This window comes from Struthio camelus, chromosome 6 (genome assembly GCF_040807025.1).
Source record: "Struthio camelus isolate bStrCam1 chromosome 6, bStrCam1.hap1, whole genome shotgun sequence".
Classification (NCBI taxonomy): Eukaryota; Metazoa; Chordata; class Aves; order Struthioniformes; family Struthionidae; genus Struthio; species Struthio camelus.
The window spans coordinates 19,787,332-19,810,565 of NC_090947.1; the positions used below are offsets into that span (position 1 = coordinate 19,787,332).

A 23,234-nucleotide genomic window follows, 5' to 3' on the forward strand; every position below is an offset into this window, starting at 1 on the left:
TCCTTTCTTCTCTGTAAAAGAAATGTTTGTCTTTATTTTAGTATATGTGTTTATTTGACTGTATTCCTGATATTATTGCTGTTCTACTTCAGAGGCCAAGCCACCAAAGGAAGAAACTCCAAAGGGTATCAGTCCAATCAAAGGTAAGAAGAGTTATAATTAAATACCTGTGATTCCTATGGCTTGGCATTCCTGAACTCTAATTACAAATAACGCTTTAAGCAAAAATGACTAGTCAGTATTGTTCTAAATTAGATTCTACCCTGTAAAGAATTTTGTAACATTCTGGATGATCTTAAGCAGTATTTGTTAAGAGGCACACTTTTAATGAGACTCCCTTCAAAATTTCAGCTGATTCAGCCACTGATGGGGAATAAGAGTTAACCCTGCTTACATTTGCATTCTTGTCTCAGTAGCTGGACGTCCTGAGAGTATAATATAGGACTGAACTCAGGTGGGGTACGAATGTAGTTAGAGGTTGTGCAGCCTCCCAGCACAGCTGCACCAGGGGAACAGGGCCGTACATTCCGTTTCAGGATACAGATTGTTGGTGAGGACAAAGAAGAGGCCGAGTGGGAGGGCTGCCCCTCCCGACCCCCTGGGAAATCTGTATAAATCAGATTAATATTGAATTTAAACACAATTTTGCTCAAAACATCTGTCCTTTCACATTAAAGAAATAAATGAATGATTGTTCTCCCACGTTTTGGTCCCCACAGAAGAGATTTTGCAGTCAAGAGTAAATCTGTGGAAAAGAACATAGCAAGTCATGCTCAGCATAGGTATACTAATACAGAGCCAGACTTTTCAGCTGAGCTAACATTATTAGTTGTAGCGCAAAAATGTAGCGTTGCTATCTCCACTGAAGTTCCATTAAAAGCATAGGCCTTGACAACACTGTGAAATGCATCAGTGAAGCAGGTGGCCTTTCCAGTTCAGCTCTGCAGAATACCTACAAGCAAAAGCAATATAGCAGGATTTCTTTTATTTATTTCTGAATCTAAATTACAGCCAAGAAGACACCTTCACCAGCAGATGCAGAAAGAAGGAAGCTCAGGCCAGGCAGTGGCGGTGAAAAGCCTCCTGAAGAGCCTCCATTCACTTACCAGCTTAAGGCTGTGCCACTGAAGTTTGTGAAGGAGATGAAGGACATAGTGCTGACAGAAGCGGAATCTGTTGGGTCTTCTGCAATCTTTGAAGTCCTTATTTCACCATCCACTGCAATAACCAGCTGGATGAAAGACGGAAGTAACATCCGAGAGAGCCCAAAGCACAGGTTTATCGCTGATGGCAAAGACAGGAAGCTGCATATTATTGATGTCCAGCTGTCAGATGCTGGTGAATATACATGTGTATTACGACTGGGGAACAAAGAGAAAACCTCTACAGCCAAGCTCATTGTTGAAGGTAATCCCTGTTTCAGCTTTATCAAAAATTTAAAGTCTAACTTTTTCTAAATCTAGCAATACAAGTACTTTGTGAATTTACAGTGGTTGGTAGATGCATCCATTAGTTTCCATCAATCACTAGGCATTTTGCTTTAATATGTAAGGCATTTCTGCATCACACTTCCTGCATATAAATGAGACAAATCAAAATATTATGCGTTTCCCATAGAACTCCCAGTGCGTTTTGTGAAAACACTTGAAGAAGAAGTCACTGTGGTTAAAGGCCAGCCACTGTACTTGACCTGTGAGCTTAACAAAGAAAGAAGTGTGATCTGGAGGAAGGATGGGAAGATCATAAAAGACAAGCCTGGGAAATTTGCTCTGGGCATTATTGGTTTGTCACATTCCCTCACCATCACTGATTCAGATGAAGATGATGGTGGCACCTACACTGTGACTGTGGAAGACTCTGAGCTGTCATGTTCATCTTGTGTTAAGGTAGTAGGTAAGCAATCAAAATCATGTTCTCCTTTCTCTGTGGAGTATTTGGACTGTTTTAAAATTAGGAAAGCTTTTTCCCTTAGTATTACAATATAAACTGGCAGATAAGATTTCTGTAGTTTTTATCTGTTTTTTCTATATATGAACCACCTGTTTGTAGTAAAAGTCGGTTATTCTCTAATTTTGTGTAATGTTCTTTTCATGCAGAAGTGATAAGGGACTGGTTAGTAAAACCTATAAGAGACCAGCACGTGAAACCAAAGGGAACAGCTACTTTCACCTGTGATGTTGTCAAGGATACACCAAACATTAAATGGTTTAAAGGAGATGAGGAAATTCCTGCTGAACCAACTGACAAGACAGAAATCTTGAAAGAAGGAAATAAAATTTTCCTAAAAATTAAGAATGCTGGTCCTGCTGATGTTGGGGAATATGCTGTAGAAGTTGAAGGTCGCAGATACTCAGCTAAGCTGACCCTTGGTGGTAAGGAAGCTTTCATTGTTTTACATTTAATCATCTGATATGCCAATGTTCTAAAACTTCTTAATAAAAAAAAAAAAACTATAACTTGAATTGATATTAGAGCTATATGAAAGCTTGCCCTAATTCCATAATTATGTGTTAATTTCTGCATTCTAGAACGTGAAGTTGCACTGCTTAAACCATTAGAAGATGTTACAGTTTATGAAAAAGAAACAGCAAACTTTGATACAGAAATATCTGAGGATGATATTCCTGGAGAATGGAAACTGAAAGGAGAAATCCTGAGACCCTCACCTGTAAGCAGCCTTGAATTTAACCACACAGTTTATTTAAAATTGGAACATTGTGAACAGGTTCCCTTGAGTCTTTGTGGTAATTGCACTGAAAGATGTTTGCAGGTCTATAGTTGTTACTCATTCCAGAACTTAGAAAGATTAAGCATTATGATGATTAAAAAATGTGGTTCTCTTAGAGGTATATGGCATAAAAGCTAACTTTTGACCTGCTTCATTATCTCAAAGGCTTACCACTATTTATTTAGAACGTAGTTAACAATTTCCTATATACATTGCTAGAAATGATACTGACAATAGAAAGAAGTGTGGAAGACTGAAGAAGTATACCATATTTTTATTATTCAGATTTGGTTTTGAGTAAAAGTGTTAATATTTATTGAGAAATAATTCTAGTCTTTCTGGCTGACTCTTCACTGTGTATAAAATAATGTTCGAAGAATTCCTTTATCAAGAAAGTCTAGTAGTAGGGAATGTGCATTCTGTTTACCAAAGTCTACCATCTCTCCAGACATGTGAAATCAAAGCTGAAGGAGGAAAACGCTTCCTATCCTTACATAAAGTCAAGTTAGACCAAGCTGGTGAAGTCCTTTACCAGGCGCTTAATGCCGTTACTACAGCTATCCTGACAGTGAAAGGTACGATGCACTACTAAATGGAGTACAATGCACTCTTAGCCAGAGTTCACACTGTACACTTTACAAGCGATATATTCTGGTTTGCTTCTAGAAATTGAACTTGACTTCGCTGTGCCTCTAAAAGACGTCACTGTTCCTGAGAGGCGCCAAGCAAGGTTTGAATGTGTCCTTACCAGAGAAGCCAATGTTATATGGTCTAAGGGCACTGATATACTGAAGATAGGAGAAAAATTTGACATCATTGCAGATGGAAAGAAACACATCCTTGTAATCAATGATTCTCAGTTTGATGATGAAGGAGAATACACTGCTGAAGTTGATGGCAAGAAGACCACAGCAAGACTGTTTGTGGAAGGCAAGTATCTTATAAATAAAATAAAACAAAAATGAATAAAGAATGCATCTTCTAGAAGCACATTAGCCTCTTTCTGATGGCATTTACATATCAATTCTTTTTACATTGTAGGTGTGAGGCTGAAGTTCATTTCACCACTACAGGATCAAACAGTGAAAGAAGGGGAAACAGCTCACTTTCAGTTTGAGCTTTCTCATGAAGATATGCTAGTGAAATGGTACAAAAATGATAAGAGACTCCACACAAGCAGAACGGTTCTTATTACTTCCGAAGGCAAAGTTCATAAACTAGAAATGAGAGAAGTGACGCTTGATGATATCTCTGAAATAAAGGCTGTAGTCAAGGACTTGAACACGCAAGCAAACCTCAAAGTCTTAGGTAGTTATATATATAATATGAAATATGCTATATAATATGTAGAAACAATTTTTAAAAATAGAAAGTGACAAAATATTGATGTTTTAGTAAATTGATATTACTAATTTACTGTTTCATATCCAATATGCCTTTTGTAGAAGCTGATCCGTATTTCACTGTGAAATTACAAGACTACAGTGCTGTGGAGAAAGATGATATTATTCTGGAGTGTGAACTTAGCAAAGATGTGCCAGTAAAATGGTACAAAGACGGTGAAGAACTAGTAGCTTCCAACAGAATTTCCATAAAAACAGATGGCTTGCGCCGTATCTTAAAGGTCAAGAGGGCTGCAGATACTGATAAGGGTGTTTATCAATGTGACTGTGGAACAGACAAGACCAATGCCAACGTCAACGTTGAGCGTAAGTAGTCCTGTCTTGGCTAAGGGAAAGAACTGAAACCTTTGTCAGACATTGTCAGACAAACAGAGTCTACAGAACAGCACCAAAAATTGTACATTTAAAAAACATGCCCTTATAATGAAGACCTGAAATACCTGGATTTACAATTATTACAAATGTTTACAAGGAGGGACAATCTTTAGATATTTAAATGGCCGTTGTAAAGATGGTGATCATCAGTTATTCTCTATGTCCATTTACAGTCGGAAAAAAAGTATTCTTTTTAATTGACTGTAACCGGTATCTAGGTTAATCATGGGGAAAATTATTCTAACTAAAAATAACTAAACTTTTAGCCCTGTTATAGAATGAGGTTGTCGACTGCCCAACCTTGAAGCTTTTTAAAAAGAGGTTAGATACACATCTATCAGTGATAGTACTTGAATTCTCAAAAGAGGGGGTAGGGAGTCAAAGTCTAGATACTTGCCAGTGCTACTTTTCTAGGATATAGAATGAATCAGTAAAGCTGATGTGAACTTTTTTTGCTTTTAGCTCGCTTAATTAAAGTGGAGCGCCCATTGTACGGAGTGGAAGTATTTGTTGGTGAAACAGCACGTTTTGAAATTGAAATTTCTGAGCCTGATGTCCATCCCATATGGAAGCTAAAGGGAGAAAAGTTAACGCCTTCGCCTGTAAGGCTTCTTCATTATTTTTAAATCATAATTTGCACTAGAAAAGCATATTTGGTAACGATGTTTACTGAATGATTTCTTATAAAGGTCGTATTTTGGGGGTTCTTTTTTCTTTATCACCAGGAGTGTGAAATCATTGAAGATGGGAAGAAACATATTCTTGTCCTTCATAACTGCAAACTGGATATGACAGGAGAAGTGTCTTTCCAAGCTGCAAATGCTAAAAGTGCAGCTAATCTGAAAGTGAAAGGTACAATTTGCACTTTGCCAAAATTTCCATGTGTATCACAGCGCATTTAAACAAATTATTAGCTAAAAGGCCTATGTAGACCCTTCACTGAACTCAAGAGTGCTCTCCTTTGATTTCAGAATTGCCTCTCATCTTTATTACTCCACTAAGTGATGTGAAGGTCTTTGAGAAAGATGAAGCCAAGTTTGAATGTGAGGTGTCGAGAGAACCAAAGACTTTCCGTTGGTTGAAAGGAACACAAGAGATCACTCCTGATGAGAGATTTGAAATTACTTCAGATGGAACAAAGCATGCTCTGATTATTAAATCTGTTGCTTTTGAGGATGAAGCTAAATATATGTTTGAAGCTGAGGATAAGAGAACAAGCGGCAAGCTAATTATTGAAGGTTTGTCTGACTTTGCCTTTCTATGGAAGATTTGCGCCATAGTTGTCTTTGAATAGTTTTTATTAGTAATATCATTATTAATGAAATGTTTTGCTGATATAGGTATTCGCCTGAAATTCATTACTCCTCTCAAGGATGTAACAAAAAAGGAGCGTGAGACTGCAGTGTTTACTGTGGAACTCTCTCATGAAAATATCCCTGTTATCTGGTTCAAAAATGACCAGCGATTACACACAAGCAAAGTGGTTTCAATGACAGATGATGGCAAATTCCATACACTCACAATTAAAGATCTCACTATTGATGATACTTCTCAGATTAAAGTGGAAGCTATGGGCAAATCCTCAGAAGCTAAACTCACTGTTCTCGGTAAGTATACCTAAAGGAATTCACATCATGTATATTGTCAGAAGAGTCTTATGAGAAAGTAACAGGTCAGAACGTCTTTTAGGGGGAGGGTGGAGGAGAAGGGTTGGCCTCTGTTTATCCTTTACGAGAGTAATAAAAATCATTTTAAAATTTCACAGAAGTGTTGCAAAAATGAATAATAGGTGCTTATATAGTGCTTTGTAGCTTGTAGATCACTGGACCAATGTTTTCAGTAACATGAGTAATTGTTTCCTCTGCTGCTATTTTTATAGCTATGCTCAAGGATATTTGTTGTTTTCCCTTTTTGCAACAGAACTGTGTAATATTTATAAACACTACACTTAGTGTCTCTTGCAGGATATAAAAAAGGAATATATTTTATGGTAAGAACTAATTGTACTTTTAAAAAGACTAAAACTTCAGCTGTTTATCTTAACTGATACTTGCAGAGGGAGACCCTTACTTCACTGGGAAGCTTCAGGATTACACTGCTGTAGAGAAAGATGAGGTGATTTTACAATGTGAAATCAGCAAAGCAGATGCCCCAGTGAAGTGGATGAAGGATGGCAAACCAATTACTCCATCAAAGAATGTTGTTATTAAGGCTGATGGTAAAAAGAGAATCCTTATCCTCAAGAAGGCTTTGAAGAAGGACATTGGACAATACACATGTGATTGTGGTACTGATCAAACCTCCGCTAAGCTCAATATTGAAGGTACAGTTATTTTACTGAGTTGTTCTGTTTTAGAGATCTTTTGCGGTCTGCTAGAGATTGAGGAAACCAATCACTTTTGTTTTCCCCAGACCGGGATATTGAGATCGTACGTCCACTGTACAGTGTGGAGGTAATTGAGACAGAGACTGCCCACTTTGATATTGAAATCTCTGAGGAAGGTGTCCATGGCAATTGGAAACTGAAAGGAGAACCCCTGAATGAGTCACCTGTAAGCAAGTATTTCTGGATGTGTCTCACATGGGGCTCAACAATTTACAGGGGGGAGGGGTGTGAGAGAGAATGAGAAGACATAAACCCATACAGAAGCTAAGTGAAATCTCTTTCTGTTTCCAATAAAAATCACTATAATAAAAATATTTTTATTTTCAGTAACAAATGTAAAAATATAATGTAATCATAATGGAAAATATCATATAATATAACCAAACAATAAATTATTTTGCTTAAATAAATTAATTCTCTATTGCTAAGCCCCAAAGATCATGTATCCACAGTGCAAAGACGTCATGGAATTTTCTTAAATTATTTAAAATTATTTAAAAATATAGAATTTGGATTCTCTGCATTTACCCTTGTTTTTGGAATAACGTTTGGTTAAAATAGATGTCGATCACATTGTCAAGCTCCTCTTCATTACTATGAGAACTAAAATTTGTTTAAAATGGTATAAGGCTTAACTGAGTTCTCATACTTCCATGTTGGCAGGATCTGGAAATTTAAGAAACAATATAATAATTTGGCAATACTTTGATGTAACAGTACAGATGTGAATAATAAACAAAGATAACATATTCCATGAAAATCAATGTCTGGAAAGGAAAAAAAACGACCCTTTTCAGGGAAAGCACTCAGCATAAGCTCAGTAATTTCCAGTTCTCTTAGGCCTTCTGACTGGCCTACTAATGGATATATTGACTAGTCATTCAGCACATGCATACTGCCAACACGAATGTGCTGCCTCTGGCTCTTTCTTTGTGAGGGGAAGTAAACCATATTAGAAAGGAGATGACATTGAAAGAAAAAGAGGCAGCCAATGAAAGAAAGCTTGTAGGGTATATTGCAGAGGGCGTTGGGCCTGGGGTATTGGGAATGGAAAAGGAAGAGATAGAAGATGCATGGTATGAGGAGAAGTAGGGGCTTTTGCCATGAGGAGCATAAAGAGGACATTGAAAAAATTGTTTCACTTCTCTTTTCGCAGGAATGCGAAATCAAGGAAGAAGGCAAAAAACACTTCCTTACACTGTATAATGTACGCTTAGACCAAGCTGGTGGAGTAGATTTCCAAGCAGCCAATGCCAAATCCGGTGCTCACCTTAGAGTGAAACGTAAGTGTCTTTGAAACTAGAATTACTTAATTAAATGAAGCGAAGGTACTCGTTACCTACGTATCACCTCTTGAGAGAGGGTGGACAAATCTCTATACTGTGTGTAGCCCAAAGCAATTTGTTCCAGGAACAGCAATTCAGGGATTAATTACTCAAACCATGTTCATCTCTTTTAGTTATGCAATGTCCTATATTTTTTAACCTTGCATTCGGTTTATCCTAGGAAATATAGGAGATAGAGAGAGGAGATAGGATAAAGAAATAAAGAGATGGCCTTAAAGGCTGCTTCATGCTCAGGCATCCTGTGTTATTATGAAATCAAAGTATTATAAGCAAAGGTTTTACTACATTAAAATATCATGTTAACCTGAGAGGATGGGAGCACAGTGATATTTGGGGACAGAGTTAGGAGCTTGATGGACAGGGACAGACCACATGGTTGGAGACCACTTGTTTCTTGCTCCAATCCTTGCCCTTGCTATTTTGGAAAATACATGCCTTATCTAGCAAGAGGCATGTAAGGCTTGGCAGGGAGACAGATGCACAGCAACTTTCCTGCTGACCTTATTCAATTTAAAGAAACATGCTCTGCAAGTAGGGAATTTTCAGTGAGCAGCCCTCCCCCTAAAAACCCAGAGTGGCCCCTTCTATTTAGAGAATTTAAAGAGCAGCATTCAATGTCTGTCTCTCTTGAGGGAAGCCACCATGGAGATTAGTGCGTAAAGGTAGTAGCTCTGTCTTGAGTAAAAGTAACTAATCTGAAAATGATGTCTTCTCCTTACCAAGCTCGAGTAATTGGCTTGCTGAGACCCCTCAAGGATGTAACAGTGACAGCTGGTGAATCAGCAACCTTTGACTGCGAACTCTCTTACGAGGGAATCCCAGTTGAGTGGTTCTTGCAAGGAAAGAAACTGGAGCCCAGTGATAAGGTAAAGAGACTAACTTTATTTTCCCTTATGCTTTCTCCTCCTTCCTCTCTTTCAGCAGTTGTCTCTTTATTTCTCACCTACCTTCTGCTGGTAGAAGAATTAAGACACAGGGATACAGTAGTGCTGCTTTACTGAATGGTAAATCCTCATTGAATCAGATATGGCATGTTTTTCTGTGCAGGAGAGAAGACCTAGAATACTACCAACATTTATCATACAAAGAAAAAATAAGGTCCCAAAATACTGATCCTAACAACAATGTATTTGTATCTGATTCTCTGGGAAACTCAGCCACAGGGATACTGAATAATTCTTGCTCAGGTTAATTGCAGTTATAGTGAGGGGGTTTTGATAGGTAGTATCAGGAAATGCCTTCTTCTGAATGCTGAGTTGCAGGCCAGTTCTGCATATAAGGGGATTAAGAGGACTGAAATTCCATTTCAGGCATTTGTTCTGGCTCTCTAGATAACTTTCTGAGCAGATTTGCTCATCAAGCACTTCTCACTGGCTATTTTTAACCCTTCATCAAGTGCTGGCTCTTAGTTCTGAGATCTGAGCAGCCTGGAATGCAGTCAGTTTAATATTTAAAGTTAATGGTATGGGAAATACTGTAAGAAACATAAAATAAAAATGGATATAACTTGTTTTAAGATTTCCTTTTTTAGTTACTAGCCCTAAGGCAAATAATGCAAACAAAAATGTAAATTGGTAACCTCAGACAAAGAAAACTTTGAAGGCACTACATGAGCTAGAAAAGTTTCAGAACTTGTAATAATGCTGCTAATAATGCTTCAGTACAGACTTTTTACTTTTAAATGTCATTTTAAAGATCCTATTTTCTGTTTTCAGTAGATCTTCCCAAGTTTTACTAAATTTTCCTTAATTAAAACAATTTCATACAAAAAATAGAATATACGAATAGAAGAGAAAAAATGATCATCAGAGAGGTAGCAACTCCATTACTATATTTAAGGACAGATAGACAGAATTAAAACTCAGTAAATGAGATTTAATAAATGAAAGCAAAAATCATTTCTGAGTCCAAGAATAAAAAGGTAGAATGCAATTAATCAGTGCAGTGGATTGGTAGTTATTACTGCCTGGCAAGACAGATTTTTTCAGTTAAATATTCTCTGTGATGGCATATTACATTATTCTTATCTGTCTGAGCTATCATTTCAATTACATAAAGAAATTCTAGATTTTCATTTAGCTTTTCTCTAAACTAACATTCAAAACTAACATTTGACTTCAGTTAGAACTCTGTCAAAAAGAAACTCAAATTAAACCCTATATTTAGTTGATGTCACTTTCTCCCCGTTTAAAATAGCTTCTCCAAACACTTTTACCACTGTCTTCAAGAAGCAATCTAATTGTACAAACAGTAGCTCAGATAGCTGAACAAGCATCTGAGGTCAGCTATTTTTCATTTAAACCATCATTTTACCTCTGTGGCTGGCATTCAGGTGTACACATTTAACCTTTAGTGACTTTTTTGTGTGTCCTTACCGTTTATCTTAGTCAAGTATATATTTGACTTCATCTCAACCTCTTTTAGCTGAGTATTCACCAGAGTTAGTTTTCAGGAACACAATGACCATTTGGGAGGAAGGACAGCCACTCAATTCCCACCCTTCTTCTGAGACTAGAGGGACTGCCTTCCCAATCTTTTCTGTTTCTTCCTTAGCGTAAGCTATTTCTCTTCATTTTTCTAAACCAGCATCTCCTACTTGATCATGTACTTCTCTTAAAAAAAAAAAAAAAAAAAAAAAAAAGGAAATTTCTTCAGGAGTTATCTTGGACTTTACTGCATGAACAGTGGCAGCCCTCTTCATGGCAGAGTGTGTTCTTGAATCCCCTACTCCTACAGAACAGGGATATTTGTGTAAGGGTGGCCCAATTAAAACTCATGATTGCAAAGTAGTTTCAGCATTAGATGGGCAAAGAAATCTTTGTTCAGGCAGAATGTTCTACCAAAATTTAAAGACAGAAAATCAAAATAGCATGTGAAAAGGATATATGAGGAGGGTGCCAAATCCCTTCTCTAGAAGTTTTTACTTCAGATGTAGCCAGGAGAAATACCAGCTTTTCCCATAAAGCCATACACTTACTTATTTTAGTGTTTGTTAGTACCTGTTCAAAATAAACATAGTCTAAAGTCAACTTCATTTTGATCCTTGTAGTAAATTCAGGTTTTCTAATACAAGGACATAAATATATTAAAACATGTGGGATACTTAAAATTCCAATTCCTTGTAAGTGAAAGGACAAAACAGAAATGATTCTCAAAATCTTCAAAGCATTTGTGTCTTGAGCTGTACCTGGTATATGCAAAAGGGAATTATCCCAATTTCATACAAAAATAAATAACGAAACCCCACAGACAACAAATGCTATTTCATTAACTATTCCTCAGATATTTGTTGTAGATTCTGAAATATTTTCTTATATACTTTATAAGGTTGTCACACGTGCTGAAGGGAGAGTTCACACACTTACTCTTAGAGATGTCAAGTTAACAGATGCAGGAGAGGTGTCACTGACCGCAAAAGATTTCAGAACTCAAGCAAATCTTTTTGTGAAAGGTAAGCCAGAGGATTTAATTATCCCATACTAGTCATTAATCGTTCATTCATGTTTCATCATGGAATAGGGTGCCATTATACACCATATATCAAATTAATAGGATCATACATAGAATACTGGACGGCAGACAAGCTTCCTGATTGAAAAAGCTACTAACTTAAAATCTTTCAATGATTAAAAGCCACTTCATGCTTCATAGGAGAGCTGAGGAAATGAGGGAATTCTGGAAATGTTTCAAAGGTGGGAGATAAATTAGTTCATTAGGGTTCCCAATACTTCATTGCAGGCTTGGGCATGCAACTGGCCTCAAGGTGACCTGCCAGTACTGGCTTTTAGGGCCTCCTGATGGCTTGTTTCAGGTCTTTGGAGTTTGCCCCATCAGTAAGGTGAGGTAGCCCTGGCATGGATACCCGTTTGTACTGCTTGCAAACTGTGTGCAGATCAGAAGCCCACACTGCCCATACTTCTGACTAATTTAGTAATTGAAAGAAAAATCCCCAAATCATTCCTAAAGGTATAAATTCAGAGGTAAAAGTTAACAGCTATATCACATGGGTATAGTTTGGCTAAAGAAACTGAGCTGCTGGGCTTTGTGATAATGATTAGTGAGTAAAAACCCCATGGACAAGGATATCGCTTACTCTGACCTTACAGTAGGCTGAAAATGGGGAAATTAGCTGAATTAACTGAACATGTTTTGTTATTAAAAATACAAAAATTCAACAGAAAAGTTGGAGTGCCTTGCTGATTCCAAGATTAGTAAACAGTATGGGACAGTTCTGTACTAGCAGAGGGCTGGGTATAATTTAGATCTTTTCTATCAGAAATCTATCTGTTTCTTTTAGAACCCCCAGTTGAATTTACTAAACCACTTGAGGACCAGACTGTTGAAGAGGAGGCCACTGCTGTACTCGAATGTGAAGTTTCCAAGGAAAATGCAAAAGTGAAATGGTTCAAGAATGGAGAAGAAATTCACAAAACAAAGAAGTATGATATCATTTCTGATGGCAGGGTCAGAAAACTCATTATCCATGGCTGCACACTGGAAGATGCAAAAACATATACCTGTGATGCTAAGGATTTCAAGACATCATGTTTCCTCAATGTAGAACGTGAGTTATTTAGAATTTTCTACAAAACTAATTTTGTGTTTAAACTCTCTGTTACCGTAGTGTCTGTGACTAGGAATAATTAATACTATCAATGTGATATCAATTTGTTTTTCTGTACCTGAGACTTTCTTCTACTACAGAATTTCTTTTTTTTTTTTTCCTTGTAGCTCTTCGTGTTGAGTTCCTGAAACCCTTAACTGACCTTGAAGTTAAAGAAAAAGAACCTGCTCGGTTTGAATGTGAAATTTCTCGTCCAGGTGTCAAGGTCAGTAATATTACTGTTCTTTTTATCTGAATAATTCATTTAATTAGAGGTTTTTTTAATTTCCAATTTTACTGTGTTATTGCAAAAGAACACACAACTAAAATCTATGATGAGTATGTTAATATTAATAACCATTTCAATTTGTCTTAATACAGGTCAAATGGTTTAAGGATGGCATTGAAATTAGAAAAGGGAAAAAGTATGACATAATTTCCAAAGGTGCTGAACGCATTCTTGTTATCAGTAAGTGTGTCTTTGATGATGAAGCCGAGTATGCCTGTGAAGCAAAAACAGCTAGAACTTCTGGACTACTTACAGTCATAGGTAAATTCTAAGACAGTCACCTTAGAATTTAATTCATGAAGAGGGAAAATGGTATTTTGATGACTGGTTTTAATCACTTATTTCTAAATTCCTGTTGCAGAGGAAGAGGCTATTTTCACAAAAAATCTCCCTGATCTTGAAGTAAATGAAACTGATACTGTAAAATTGATTTGCGAAGTCTCCAAGCCTAGTGCCGAAGTTACTTGGTTTAAAGGAGATGAGGAGGTGCCTGATGGTGGTAGATTTGAACATGTTTCTGATGGCCGAAAGAGAATTCTTATAATACGTAATGCTCATCCTGAGGATGCTGGCAAATATACTTGCAAGCTCCCAAGCTCTTCTACAACAGGAAAACTTACTGTACATGGTAAGAGAATTACTTTGGCGTCCTAGTTTTCTGGAAAAAAAATGAATGAGAGTGCACAATTTGGTATATTCTCATCATAAGTAAAAAATAAAATAAAATAAAATGGTATATCTACAAAACTGTTGTCTTTCAGAACTTGCAGCAGAGTTTATTACCAAACCACAAAATCTTGAGGTGCTTGAAGGAGATAAAGCTGAATTTGTCTGTTCAGTATCCAAAGAGGCAATTACAGTGCAGTGGCTGAGGGCTGACGCAGTCCTGGAGCCTGGTGATAAGTATGACATCATTTCAGATGGCAAAAAGAGGACACTTGTGGTTAAAGACTCTATTCTGGGAGATGCAGGAAAGTATACTGTCATGGTTGGTGAAGCTAAAGCTACAGCACGCTTAACAGTGATTGGTAAGCTTTATTTTATCAATGTGCAGGTGAATGTTTTACTATATTCCTTATAGTAGATGATGTCATGTTTCTTCTATGTATAAAATTATGTTTTTCAATTTCAGAAAAACTCAGGATTATAACTCCCCTTAAGGACCAAGAAGTTAATGAGGGACAAGAAATTATCTTCAACTGTGAAGTCAATAAAGAAGGTGCCAAAGAGAAGTGGTACAAAAATGATGAGGCAATATTTGATAGTGCAAAATACATTATTGTCCAGAAGGATTTAGTTTACACTCTAAGAATCAGGGATGCACAGCTGAAAGATCAAGCTACCTATACTATCTCACTGTCAAATCAGAGAGGGGAGCATGTCAAGAGCTCTGCTGCTTTAACAGTATTAGGTAAATAACTTCCATTGTATTAAAATTATTTAGTCATTTTGCATTCCATTTTGCATAAGGATTTTGAGAATGTAATCTAATCCCATTTTAATTTTTGTCTTAACAGAGGAGGAGCTCAGAATTGTTGAGCCTCTTGAAGACATTGAGACCATGGAAAAGAAAACGGTCACATTCTGGTGCAAAGTCAATCGCCTCAATGCAACCCTCAAATGGACGAAGAATGGTGAAGAGATCACATTCAACAAACGCATTTTGTATAAAATTGATAAGTACAAACATTCACTCATCATTAAGGACTGTGGCTTTATTGATGAAGGTGAATACACTGTTACTGCTGGGCAAGACAAATCTGTTGCAGAACTCCTCATCACAGAAGCGCCAGCAGATTTCATTGAGCATCTCCAGGACCAGACTGTCACTGAATTTGATGATGCTGTCTTTACCTGCCAGCTTTCCAAAGAGAAAGCCAGTGTCAAATGGTACAGAAATGGAAGAGAAATCAAAGAAGGCAAAAAGTATGCACATTTTATTATGGTTGTTAACACAGTAAACATGCTTGCTTTATTTTGGTGCTTTGTCTGGAAATTAATATATGCTTAATTATTTTCTCTCCATAAAGGTATCAGTTTGAAAAGGATGGAAATCTGCACAGATTAATCATAAAAGACTGCAGACTAGATGATGAGTGTGAATATTCCTGTGGAGTGGATGACAGGAAATCTAGGGCAAGACTTTTTGTTGAAGGTATGTATAAAATTAAATAGGATTTATGTTGTCAATTTTAGTAATTAGAGATAGAACAGAATATTTAGTAATAGACGTGACAGTCACATCAGAACAAATGAACTGATTTTATTTCAGAAATCCCTGTGGAGATTATCCGGCCACCACAAGATGTTTATGAAGCTCCTGGTGTAGATGTCATCTTCATGGCCGAGTTGAACAAAGATGGTGTGGAAGTCAAGTGGTTGAGAAACAACATGATTATCGTCCAAGGTGACAAACATCAGATGATGAGTGAAGGAAAGGTACATAGGCTGCAGGTGTGCGAGATAAAACCACGTGACCAAGGGGAATACAGATTTATTGCCAAAGATAAAGAAGCTAGAGCTAAACTTGAATTAGCTGGTGAGTTGTTTGCTTTATATGTCTTTTTATAAAATTTGAGAGTAGTGAATTAACTTAATTAAATTCATTTTACTGCTTTCAGAGAGTTGAAGGAAAGGAATATGTAATCAGGCTGAGACAATTTAGAGTCTCAGGTGTGAAAAATGTATGAATTATACACATATTTCACACACTTTAGGTGTGAAAAATGTATGAATTATAATTCAGACAGCAGAGATTTTTTATTTTACCACACTGATACACCAGTTGAGGAAAATATAGGCTGCTTTTCAATAGCTATACTAGAGAGCATGAACTGAGCTTAAAGGAGACACAGAACATGTTCATTAAGTCAGTGCAGATCTAAAAAATGCAAATACTCATTTCAGTCATACAAAACATTTAGTTCATTTGCCTGTCTTACAGGATCAGACTAATAACATACATTGAATTAAGGCTCAAAAAGCAGCTTCCTCTTCCCAAGTTTTATAGGAGCATATGGTACATACCATGTAGCCTGAGTTTCTTTCTCTGAAGTAGTCCCACAAGTATATGAATCGTCTGCTTAGAACCCCCACACAGATCCTTTTACTTTTTTATGTTAACTTCTTTGCTGACTACACAGATGTGTCAAATTATTTTTGATATGTAAGTACTCACTTGTCACATTGATCTTCTTTAGCTGCGCCTAGAATCAAGACTGGTGATCAAAACCTTGTGGTTGATGTTGGGAAGCCTTTAACCATGACTGTTCCATATGATGCCTACCCAAGAGCAGAAGCCGAGTGGTTGAAAGGGGAGGAAAGCCTGCCCACAACAACCGTCGATACAACAACTGACTGCACTACCTTCAAGATTTATGAAGCAAAGAAATCAGATAAAGGAAGGTACAAGGTTATACTTCGAAACAAACATGGCCAAGCAGAAGCATTCATCAATGTAGAGGTCATTGGTAAGTGATCCCATTATTAAGACCTTACTTTTATTTCTTTAAGTCAAAGTAAAAACAAAGATGAAATCCCCTAAAATATTATTCATATGGTTTTCAGACGTTCCAGGCCCAGTCAGAAACTTGGAAGTCACTGAAACTTACGATGGTGAAGTTGGCCTTGCCTGGCAGGAACCAGAAAGTGATGGCGGAAGTAAAATAATCGGCTATGTCGTTGAAAGACGTGATATCAAGCGTAAGACCTGGATTATGGTCACTGATCGTGCTGAAAATTGTGAATACACCGTTACTGGACTTCAGAAAGGAGGAGTTGAATACCTTTTCCGTGTTAGTGCACGGAACAGAGTGGGTACTGGTGAGCCAGTGGAAACGGACAGACCTGTGGAAGCTAAGAGCAAATTTGGTAAGCAGAAGCTATGAATAACTCAGTACTTGAATAACTTGATGACAGTGTGAGAAAAGCAATGCAAACTCTATTAATAGATAAAAGAACACATACCTTATTTTTCCTTTTTCTCCCTAAAATAAAATGCAGAAGTTCCTGGTCCTCCTCAAAATGTACAAGTTGCCGATGTGAACAGGTTTGGAGCTACACTTACCTGGGAACCACCTGAGTATGATGGAGGATCTCCAATTACTGGCTATGTTATAGAACTGCGTAACAGAACTTCCATCAAGTGGGAGCCAACTATGACCACTGGAGCTGATGAGCTGTCAGCTGTCTTGACTGATGTTGTGGAAAATGAAGAATATTTCTTCAGAGTAAGAGCTCAAAACATGGTTGGAGTTGGCAAACCAAGTCCTGCTACACGTGCAGTAAAAATTATGGACCCAGTTGGTAAGTTTGCAAGCACTGATTCTGATTGCCTTATGAGAAATAGATATTTTGACAATGTATATAGCATGTGTGCAGGAAAGGCCACAAATTCAATTAAGAAATGTGTGAGCTGAAAGTTTGGTGTACAGAGTTAGATTTTTCCTACTTTTGTCCTTTAAACATGTCAGAAGTACCCTGCTATCACTTGGTCCAGTAGGAACTCCAAATATTTCTGCCCTGAGTTTAAGAGACAATCTCAATCTAAAAAATGGTTTAGAAAAGACGATGCAAAGGCTTTAAAAATAATGCTTTAAGGTACGGACAGATGATATGCAGAAGTGTAATCCTTTATCAGTTGCTAACATTTATTTCTCTCAAATTATTTTCAGAGAGACCAAGTCCTCCCATTAACCTTGATCATTCAGATCAAACTAAGTCATCTGTGCAACTCACATGGGAACCTCCTCTAAAAGATGGAGGAAGTCCAATCTTGGGCTACATTGTTGAAAGGCGGGAAGAAGGAACAGACAAGTGGATCCGCTGTAACCCCAAACTAGTACCTGCTCTTACTTTTAAGGTAGGATACTTCATTTTTCAACAAAGTACTGAGAATGTGCAGATCATCTTTAACAGTAGTACTAAATGAGTATTTGTGCTTTTTAGGTAACTGGATTGAAACCAGGATCCAGTTATTACTACAGAGTCTCAGCAGAAAATGCAGCTGGTGTATCTGACCCAGCTGAGGCTATTGGGCCATTAACTGCAGATGATACTTTTGGTAAGCTGAATTCTATTTATTAAAGATAATTAGTCAGATAAGACACACAGCTAAAGTGTATCATGTGGCCAATATGCATATCCTTCCTCAGCTGACTGTGAGGCCAACTAGTGGAAAGAGCCTTAGAGCCTTTGAGAGTCTGAGTTATTTCTCTTTTATAACCAGTTCTGCAGATAATTAGATATACTATTACGTAGAGACCTATTAGGTTGACTGAAGAACAAGACATAGCCTTTTGTGTCCTGACCTAGCTGTGTGGGAGGTAAAAGGGGACAGAATGAGAGAAAGGCAGGACAGAAAAATTCAAAATAATGTAAAGTTTTAGTATAAAAGGGTAGATTAGCTCTCCCACCTGATAATGCTAAGCTACTTTGTGATCTCAAGTATTTCTAAAAAACATCTAGCTGGAAGAGGTAAGGAGTGAGAAGCTGCAGCTGGGCCTAGACAGCTCCAGCTGGATGGTTGAGGTGCAGTCAGGATCAGCCTCTCAAAACAGCCATCTTGAGCTGTATTCAGAACATCTGAAAATATTTCATGGAATCCATTTTCGTCTTTTTCTAGTTGGACCTACAATGGACTTAAGTGCGTTTAAAGATGGGCTGGAAGTTTTTGTACCAGAGCCAATCAAGATCCGTGTTCCTATCACTGGCTACCCTGTGCCAACTGCCACATGGTCTTTTGGTGACCAAGTTTTGGAAAAGGGTGATCGTGTAACAATGAAGACCACTGCAGCCTTTGCAGAGCTTGTAATTACTCCAAGTGAACGTCCAGACAAGGGAATTTACACCTTAACATTAGAAAATCCTGTGTCATCTGTTTCAGGAGAAATTAGTGTTAATGTCATTGGTAAGTGGACATGCTTATCTATTCTACCACTACTATTCCATATTTGACTTGCTAAAATCTAATTGGTAAATTGATAATGACAACTGACACAACTTTCAGTAAAACAGGTATACTGAACAATAATTAAAAGATATAAATATGTCTTTTAAAAGGTTTTCAGTTTTCAGTATCCAGCTGTTTGCCATTTAAGGAAGAGTGTCTAAGTAGAATAAGTCTTTCAGCAGACTGATGAAATAGATGTCATCTGACAAACTCTGATCATAAAATAATTAGTACAATTTGTGTGATTTTTAGCTCGCCCAAGTGCACCAAGAGAACTTAAAGTTTTAGACGTAATCAGGAACACAGTACAGCTGTCATGGGAACCTCCAGAAGATGATGGTGGAAGTCCAGTGACTGGCTATGTAATTGAAAAACGTGAAGTAAGCCGGAAAACATGGACCAAAGTAAGTTCATTCTTTCTCATTTCAGTTCCTATTTCCTATATTGTTTATACAGATGCTACTGAATTTTGTGTAGTATTTTGGTCAGTTGCTCTTTGGGAACAAGCTTCGGAAGCACATTGGAGTTTTCCTTCTCCTTAGGTTATGGATCATGTTGTTGACCAAGAGTTCACTGTACCTGACCTCATACAAGGCAAAGAATATTTATTTAGAGTTTCTGCATGCAACAAATGTGGCCCAGGAGAACCTGCATATATTGATGAACCTGTAAATATGTCAGCACCAGCAAGTGAGTCATCTTTTCACATTGTCTTATCTTGCTGATTTTCTTTAAGATAACATATGGACAAAATGTCTTTCTTAGATTGGTTTCTAAGGTCCCGTATGTATTTAATTTTTAATAGCGGTGCCTGATCCACCAGAGAATGTTAAATGGCGAAATCCAACGTCAAAAGGAGTCTTCTTAACGTGGGAGCCCCCCAAGTATGATGGTGGTGCCCGCATCAAGGGCTATTTGGTAGAAAAATCCCAGCGTGGCACAGACAAGTGGGAGACATGCGGGGAGCCTGTTATTGAAACAAAGTAAGTAAATTAAAATCAGAAGGCACATCATTTTAACTAAACATACTATTCTTACCACTTTAAATACTTGGATTTTTTTTTTAACTAACAGAATGGAAGTAACAAAACTCAAGGAAGGAGAGTGGTATGCATATCGGGTTAAGGCTTTGAACAGAATAGGAGCTAGTAAGCCAAGCAAGCCAACAGATGATATTCAAGCCATTGATGCAAAAGGTAATTACAGTAATCACTGAATTACAATAGCTATTTTCTTTTTACCAGTGTTTGAAATACTGTTTCTATAACAATATTTTAATTTTCTCCTAAATCAGAGGCCCCAGAAATTTTCTTAGATGTGAAATTGCTTGCTGGACTTACTGTGAAAGCTGGAACTAAAATTGAGCTGCCAGCTAAAGTAACCGGAAAGCCTGAACCCCGGATTACTTGGACCAAGGCTGATAAAATTCTGAGACCTGATGATAGAATCACTATTGAAACCAAACCTAATCATTCTACAGTCACTATTATAGACAGCAAGAGAAGCGACAGTGGAACCTATATTATAGAAGCTGTAAATTCCAGTGGACGTGCTACTGCTGTTGTTGAAGTTAATGTTCTCGGTATGCATGTATTTTGCTTTTTTAAAAGCAATCATCAGTAAGTGCTAAGGTATGGAAGCAGAAAAGATTAACATTTACTACTTCTACTCTACAGATAAACCTGGTCCACCAGCTGCATTTGATGTATCAGAAATTACAAATGAATCCTGCCTTCTGACATGGAATCCTCCCCGAGATGATGGGGGTTCTAAAATTACCAACTACGTCCTTGAGAAAAGAGCTACAGACAGTGAAATATGGCACAAGCTGTCATCAACTATTAAGGATACAAAATTCAGAGCTACCAATTTAACTCCTCATAAAGAATATGTGTTCCGAGTCAGCGCTGAGAACATGTATGGTATTGGGGAGCCAGCACAGTGTAACCCCATCATTGCTAAATATTCATTTGGTTAGTGCATTAAATTAATGTTAAATTCAGTTAATATATTAACAGAAAAAATACATATGTGTGATGGTATTTTTTTTTAATTTATTGATTTATATAGATCCACCAGGCCCTCCAACAGGTCTTAAGCCTATAGAGGTCACTAAAGATTCAGTGACCCTCACATGGAATGAACCAGATGAAGATGGTGGCAGCCCCATCACTGGCTACTGGGTTGAAAGATATGATCCTGAGCAGGCTAAATGGATAAAATGCAATAAAATGCCAGTGAAAGATACAACATTCAAGTAAGACTATAGTCAGTTTAGTCTGAAATAGGTAACAGAGATGTAAAAATGTAACAACAGCCTTTTAAACAAGTCCTACGTTGTTCTTATTCTTTTTTGCTTTGTACCGTAAGTTTAGATTCAACTAATATCTGGTGACATGCTCTTTCTCTGATAATTAGTTTTAAATAAGAATGTCTTTATAGAATTTTGAATCATCTCTTCTTTTTTTTTTTAATCATTACGCTTAACAAGTTCTATGCTTTGTATTCAGTTGCTCACTGTGATTACTCCTAAGACATTCTAAAAGAGTAAACATAACCATCTCATGCATCTATTTGCCGAAAATATTCCTTTTTTTTCTCTTTATACTTGTATTGACCAACAGTCATGGCACATGCAAAAATGCATGATGTCTCTCAAAACCTTGATTTCTGTGTGACTGCATACCGTTTTACTGTTGACAATATATGCCTATTTTATGTTCACAATTTCACATAACATCATTAGGTATTTTCAGGCTTTCTAAGTAAATTATAGTACAAAGAGTAGAGAGGATAATGTGTTAAGCATCGGTAAATAAGTAGATTTGATTTAATCAAATTTACTTTTGATTTCAGAGTTAAAGGTCTTACAAACAAGAAGAAATATAAGTTCCGCGTCTTGGCGGAGAATCTAGCAGGACCTGGAAAACCAAGCAAGGAAACAGAGCCAATCTTAGTGAAAGACGCAATTGGTACAATTAACACATTTTTTCATGGATTAATTTAACAAAAAATAGAATTTTTTTTTTTGTTTTCAGTGATGTAATTATTATCTGACTTCTGCCTAGATCCACCATGGCCCCCTGGAAAGCCAATGGTGAAAGATGTTGGCAAGACATCATTATTCCTGAACTGGACAAAGCCAGAACATGATGGAGGGGCAAGAATCGAATCTTATGTCATTGAATTATTAAAGACCGGAACAGACGAGTGGGTGAGAGTGGCTGAAGGAATTCCCACAACTGAACATTTCCTCAAAGGGCTTATGGAGAAACAAGAATATTCATTCCGTGTAAGAGCTGTGAACAAGGCTGGAGAGAGTGAGCCCAGTGAACCCAGTGACCCTGTGCTATGCAAGGAGAGGCTTTGTGAGTAGTGTTTCATAATGTGCTACTACTGCAAATTCCCTATCTCTGTCTTTAGAAATAAAAAGCTCTGTATCTACCTACCTCTGTAGTTACCAGGTAAGCTGTCGTAGGCTTATGAAATAATAAAGTCTACTATTTTAGCTATGAAAATACAAAGTTTTAATAGTTTTTGTATTTTATTATTCCCTGTCTTCTAAGCATCTTCAAGGAGGAATAGGCTAACCTGTTTTTCCTTCTTTTGATACTTTACAGATCCTCCTTCACCACCTCGATGGCTTGAGGTTATTAATATTACAAAAAACACAGCAGATCTTAAATGGACAGTACCAGAGAAAGATGGAGGTTCCCCAATTACCAATTACATTGTTGAAAAGAGAGATGTAAGGCGGAAAGGCTGGCAGACAGTTGATACAACAGTGAAAGATACTAAGTACACAGTGAGCCCACTGACTGAGGGCTCTTTGTATGTGTTCCGTGTGGCTGCTGAAAATGCCGTTGGACAGAGTGACTACTGTGAAATTGAAGATTCAGTGCTTGCTAAAGATACTTTCAGTAAGTTTCAGATTTGCTTGCTGAGTGATCGGTAGAAACCACTCATTGGATTCCTTTTCTTCTAATTTGGATATTTTTGTCTTTAGCAACCCCTGGCCCTCCATATGCTCTTACAATAGTTGAAGTGACAAAAGGTCATGTTGATTTGAAATGGGAACCTCCTAAGAATGATGGTGGCAGACCAATTCAAAGGTAAGATCATTAGAGGTTTGTGTAATGTCTCCTGTAGATGAA

General features: G+C 37.3%; 1 protein-coding gene across 1 annotated transcript in view; it reads left to right on the top strand.

Annotated features, from left to right (window-relative positions):
* TTN (titin) overlaps positions 1 to 23,234 on the top strand; it is a 243,634-nt gene that overhangs the window by 140,728 nt on the left and 79,672 nt on the right. Inside the window, 44 exon segments of the mRNA XM_068949560.1 lie at positions 93 to 143; positions 1,012 to 1,407; positions 1,618 to 1,893; positions 2,097 to 2,372; positions 2,529 to 2,668; positions 3,177 to 3,303; positions 3,395 to 3,658; positions 3,770 to 4,036; positions 4,174 to 4,437; positions 4,969 to 5,108; positions 5,232 to 5,358; positions 5,478 to 5,744; positions 5,847 to 6,113; positions 6,563 to 6,829; positions 6,919 to 7,058; positions 8,049 to 8,175; positions 8,962 to 9,104; positions 11,566 to 11,689; positions 12,536 to 12,802; positions 12,970 to 13,067; positions 13,223 to 13,391; positions 13,492 to 13,758; positions 13,892 to 14,158; positions 14,263 to 14,541; positions 14,648 to 15,056; positions 15,161 to 15,285; positions 15,403 to 15,669; positions 16,331 to 16,600; positions 16,698 to 17,000; positions 17,133 to 17,439; positions 17,808 to 17,991; positions 18,078 to 18,192; positions 18,754 to 19,038; positions 19,333 to 19,484; positions 19,623 to 19,770; positions 19,886 to 20,063; positions 20,155 to 20,276; positions 20,375 to 20,662; positions 20,757 to 21,053; positions 21,151 to 21,337; positions 21,937 to 22,052; positions 22,149 to 22,448; positions 22,701 to 23,000; positions 23,087 to 23,192. Coding sequence (XP_068805661.1) covers positions 93 to 143; positions 1,012 to 1,407; positions 1,618 to 1,893; positions 2,097 to 2,372; positions 2,529 to 2,668; positions 3,177 to 3,303; positions 3,395 to 3,658; positions 3,770 to 4,036; positions 4,174 to 4,437; positions 4,969 to 5,108; positions 5,232 to 5,358; positions 5,478 to 5,744; positions 5,847 to 6,113; positions 6,563 to 6,829; positions 6,919 to 7,058; positions 8,049 to 8,175; positions 8,962 to 9,104; positions 11,566 to 11,689; positions 12,536 to 12,802; positions 12,970 to 13,067; positions 13,223 to 13,391; positions 13,492 to 13,758; positions 13,892 to 14,158; positions 14,263 to 14,541; positions 14,648 to 15,056; positions 15,161 to 15,285; positions 15,403 to 15,669; positions 16,331 to 16,600; positions 16,698 to 17,000; positions 17,133 to 17,439; positions 17,808 to 17,991; positions 18,078 to 18,192; positions 18,754 to 19,038; positions 19,333 to 19,484; positions 19,623 to 19,770; positions 19,886 to 20,063; positions 20,155 to 20,276; positions 20,375 to 20,662; positions 20,757 to 21,053; positions 21,151 to 21,337; positions 21,937 to 22,052; positions 22,149 to 22,448; positions 22,701 to 23,000; positions 23,087 to 23,192 — 9,469 coding nt within the window.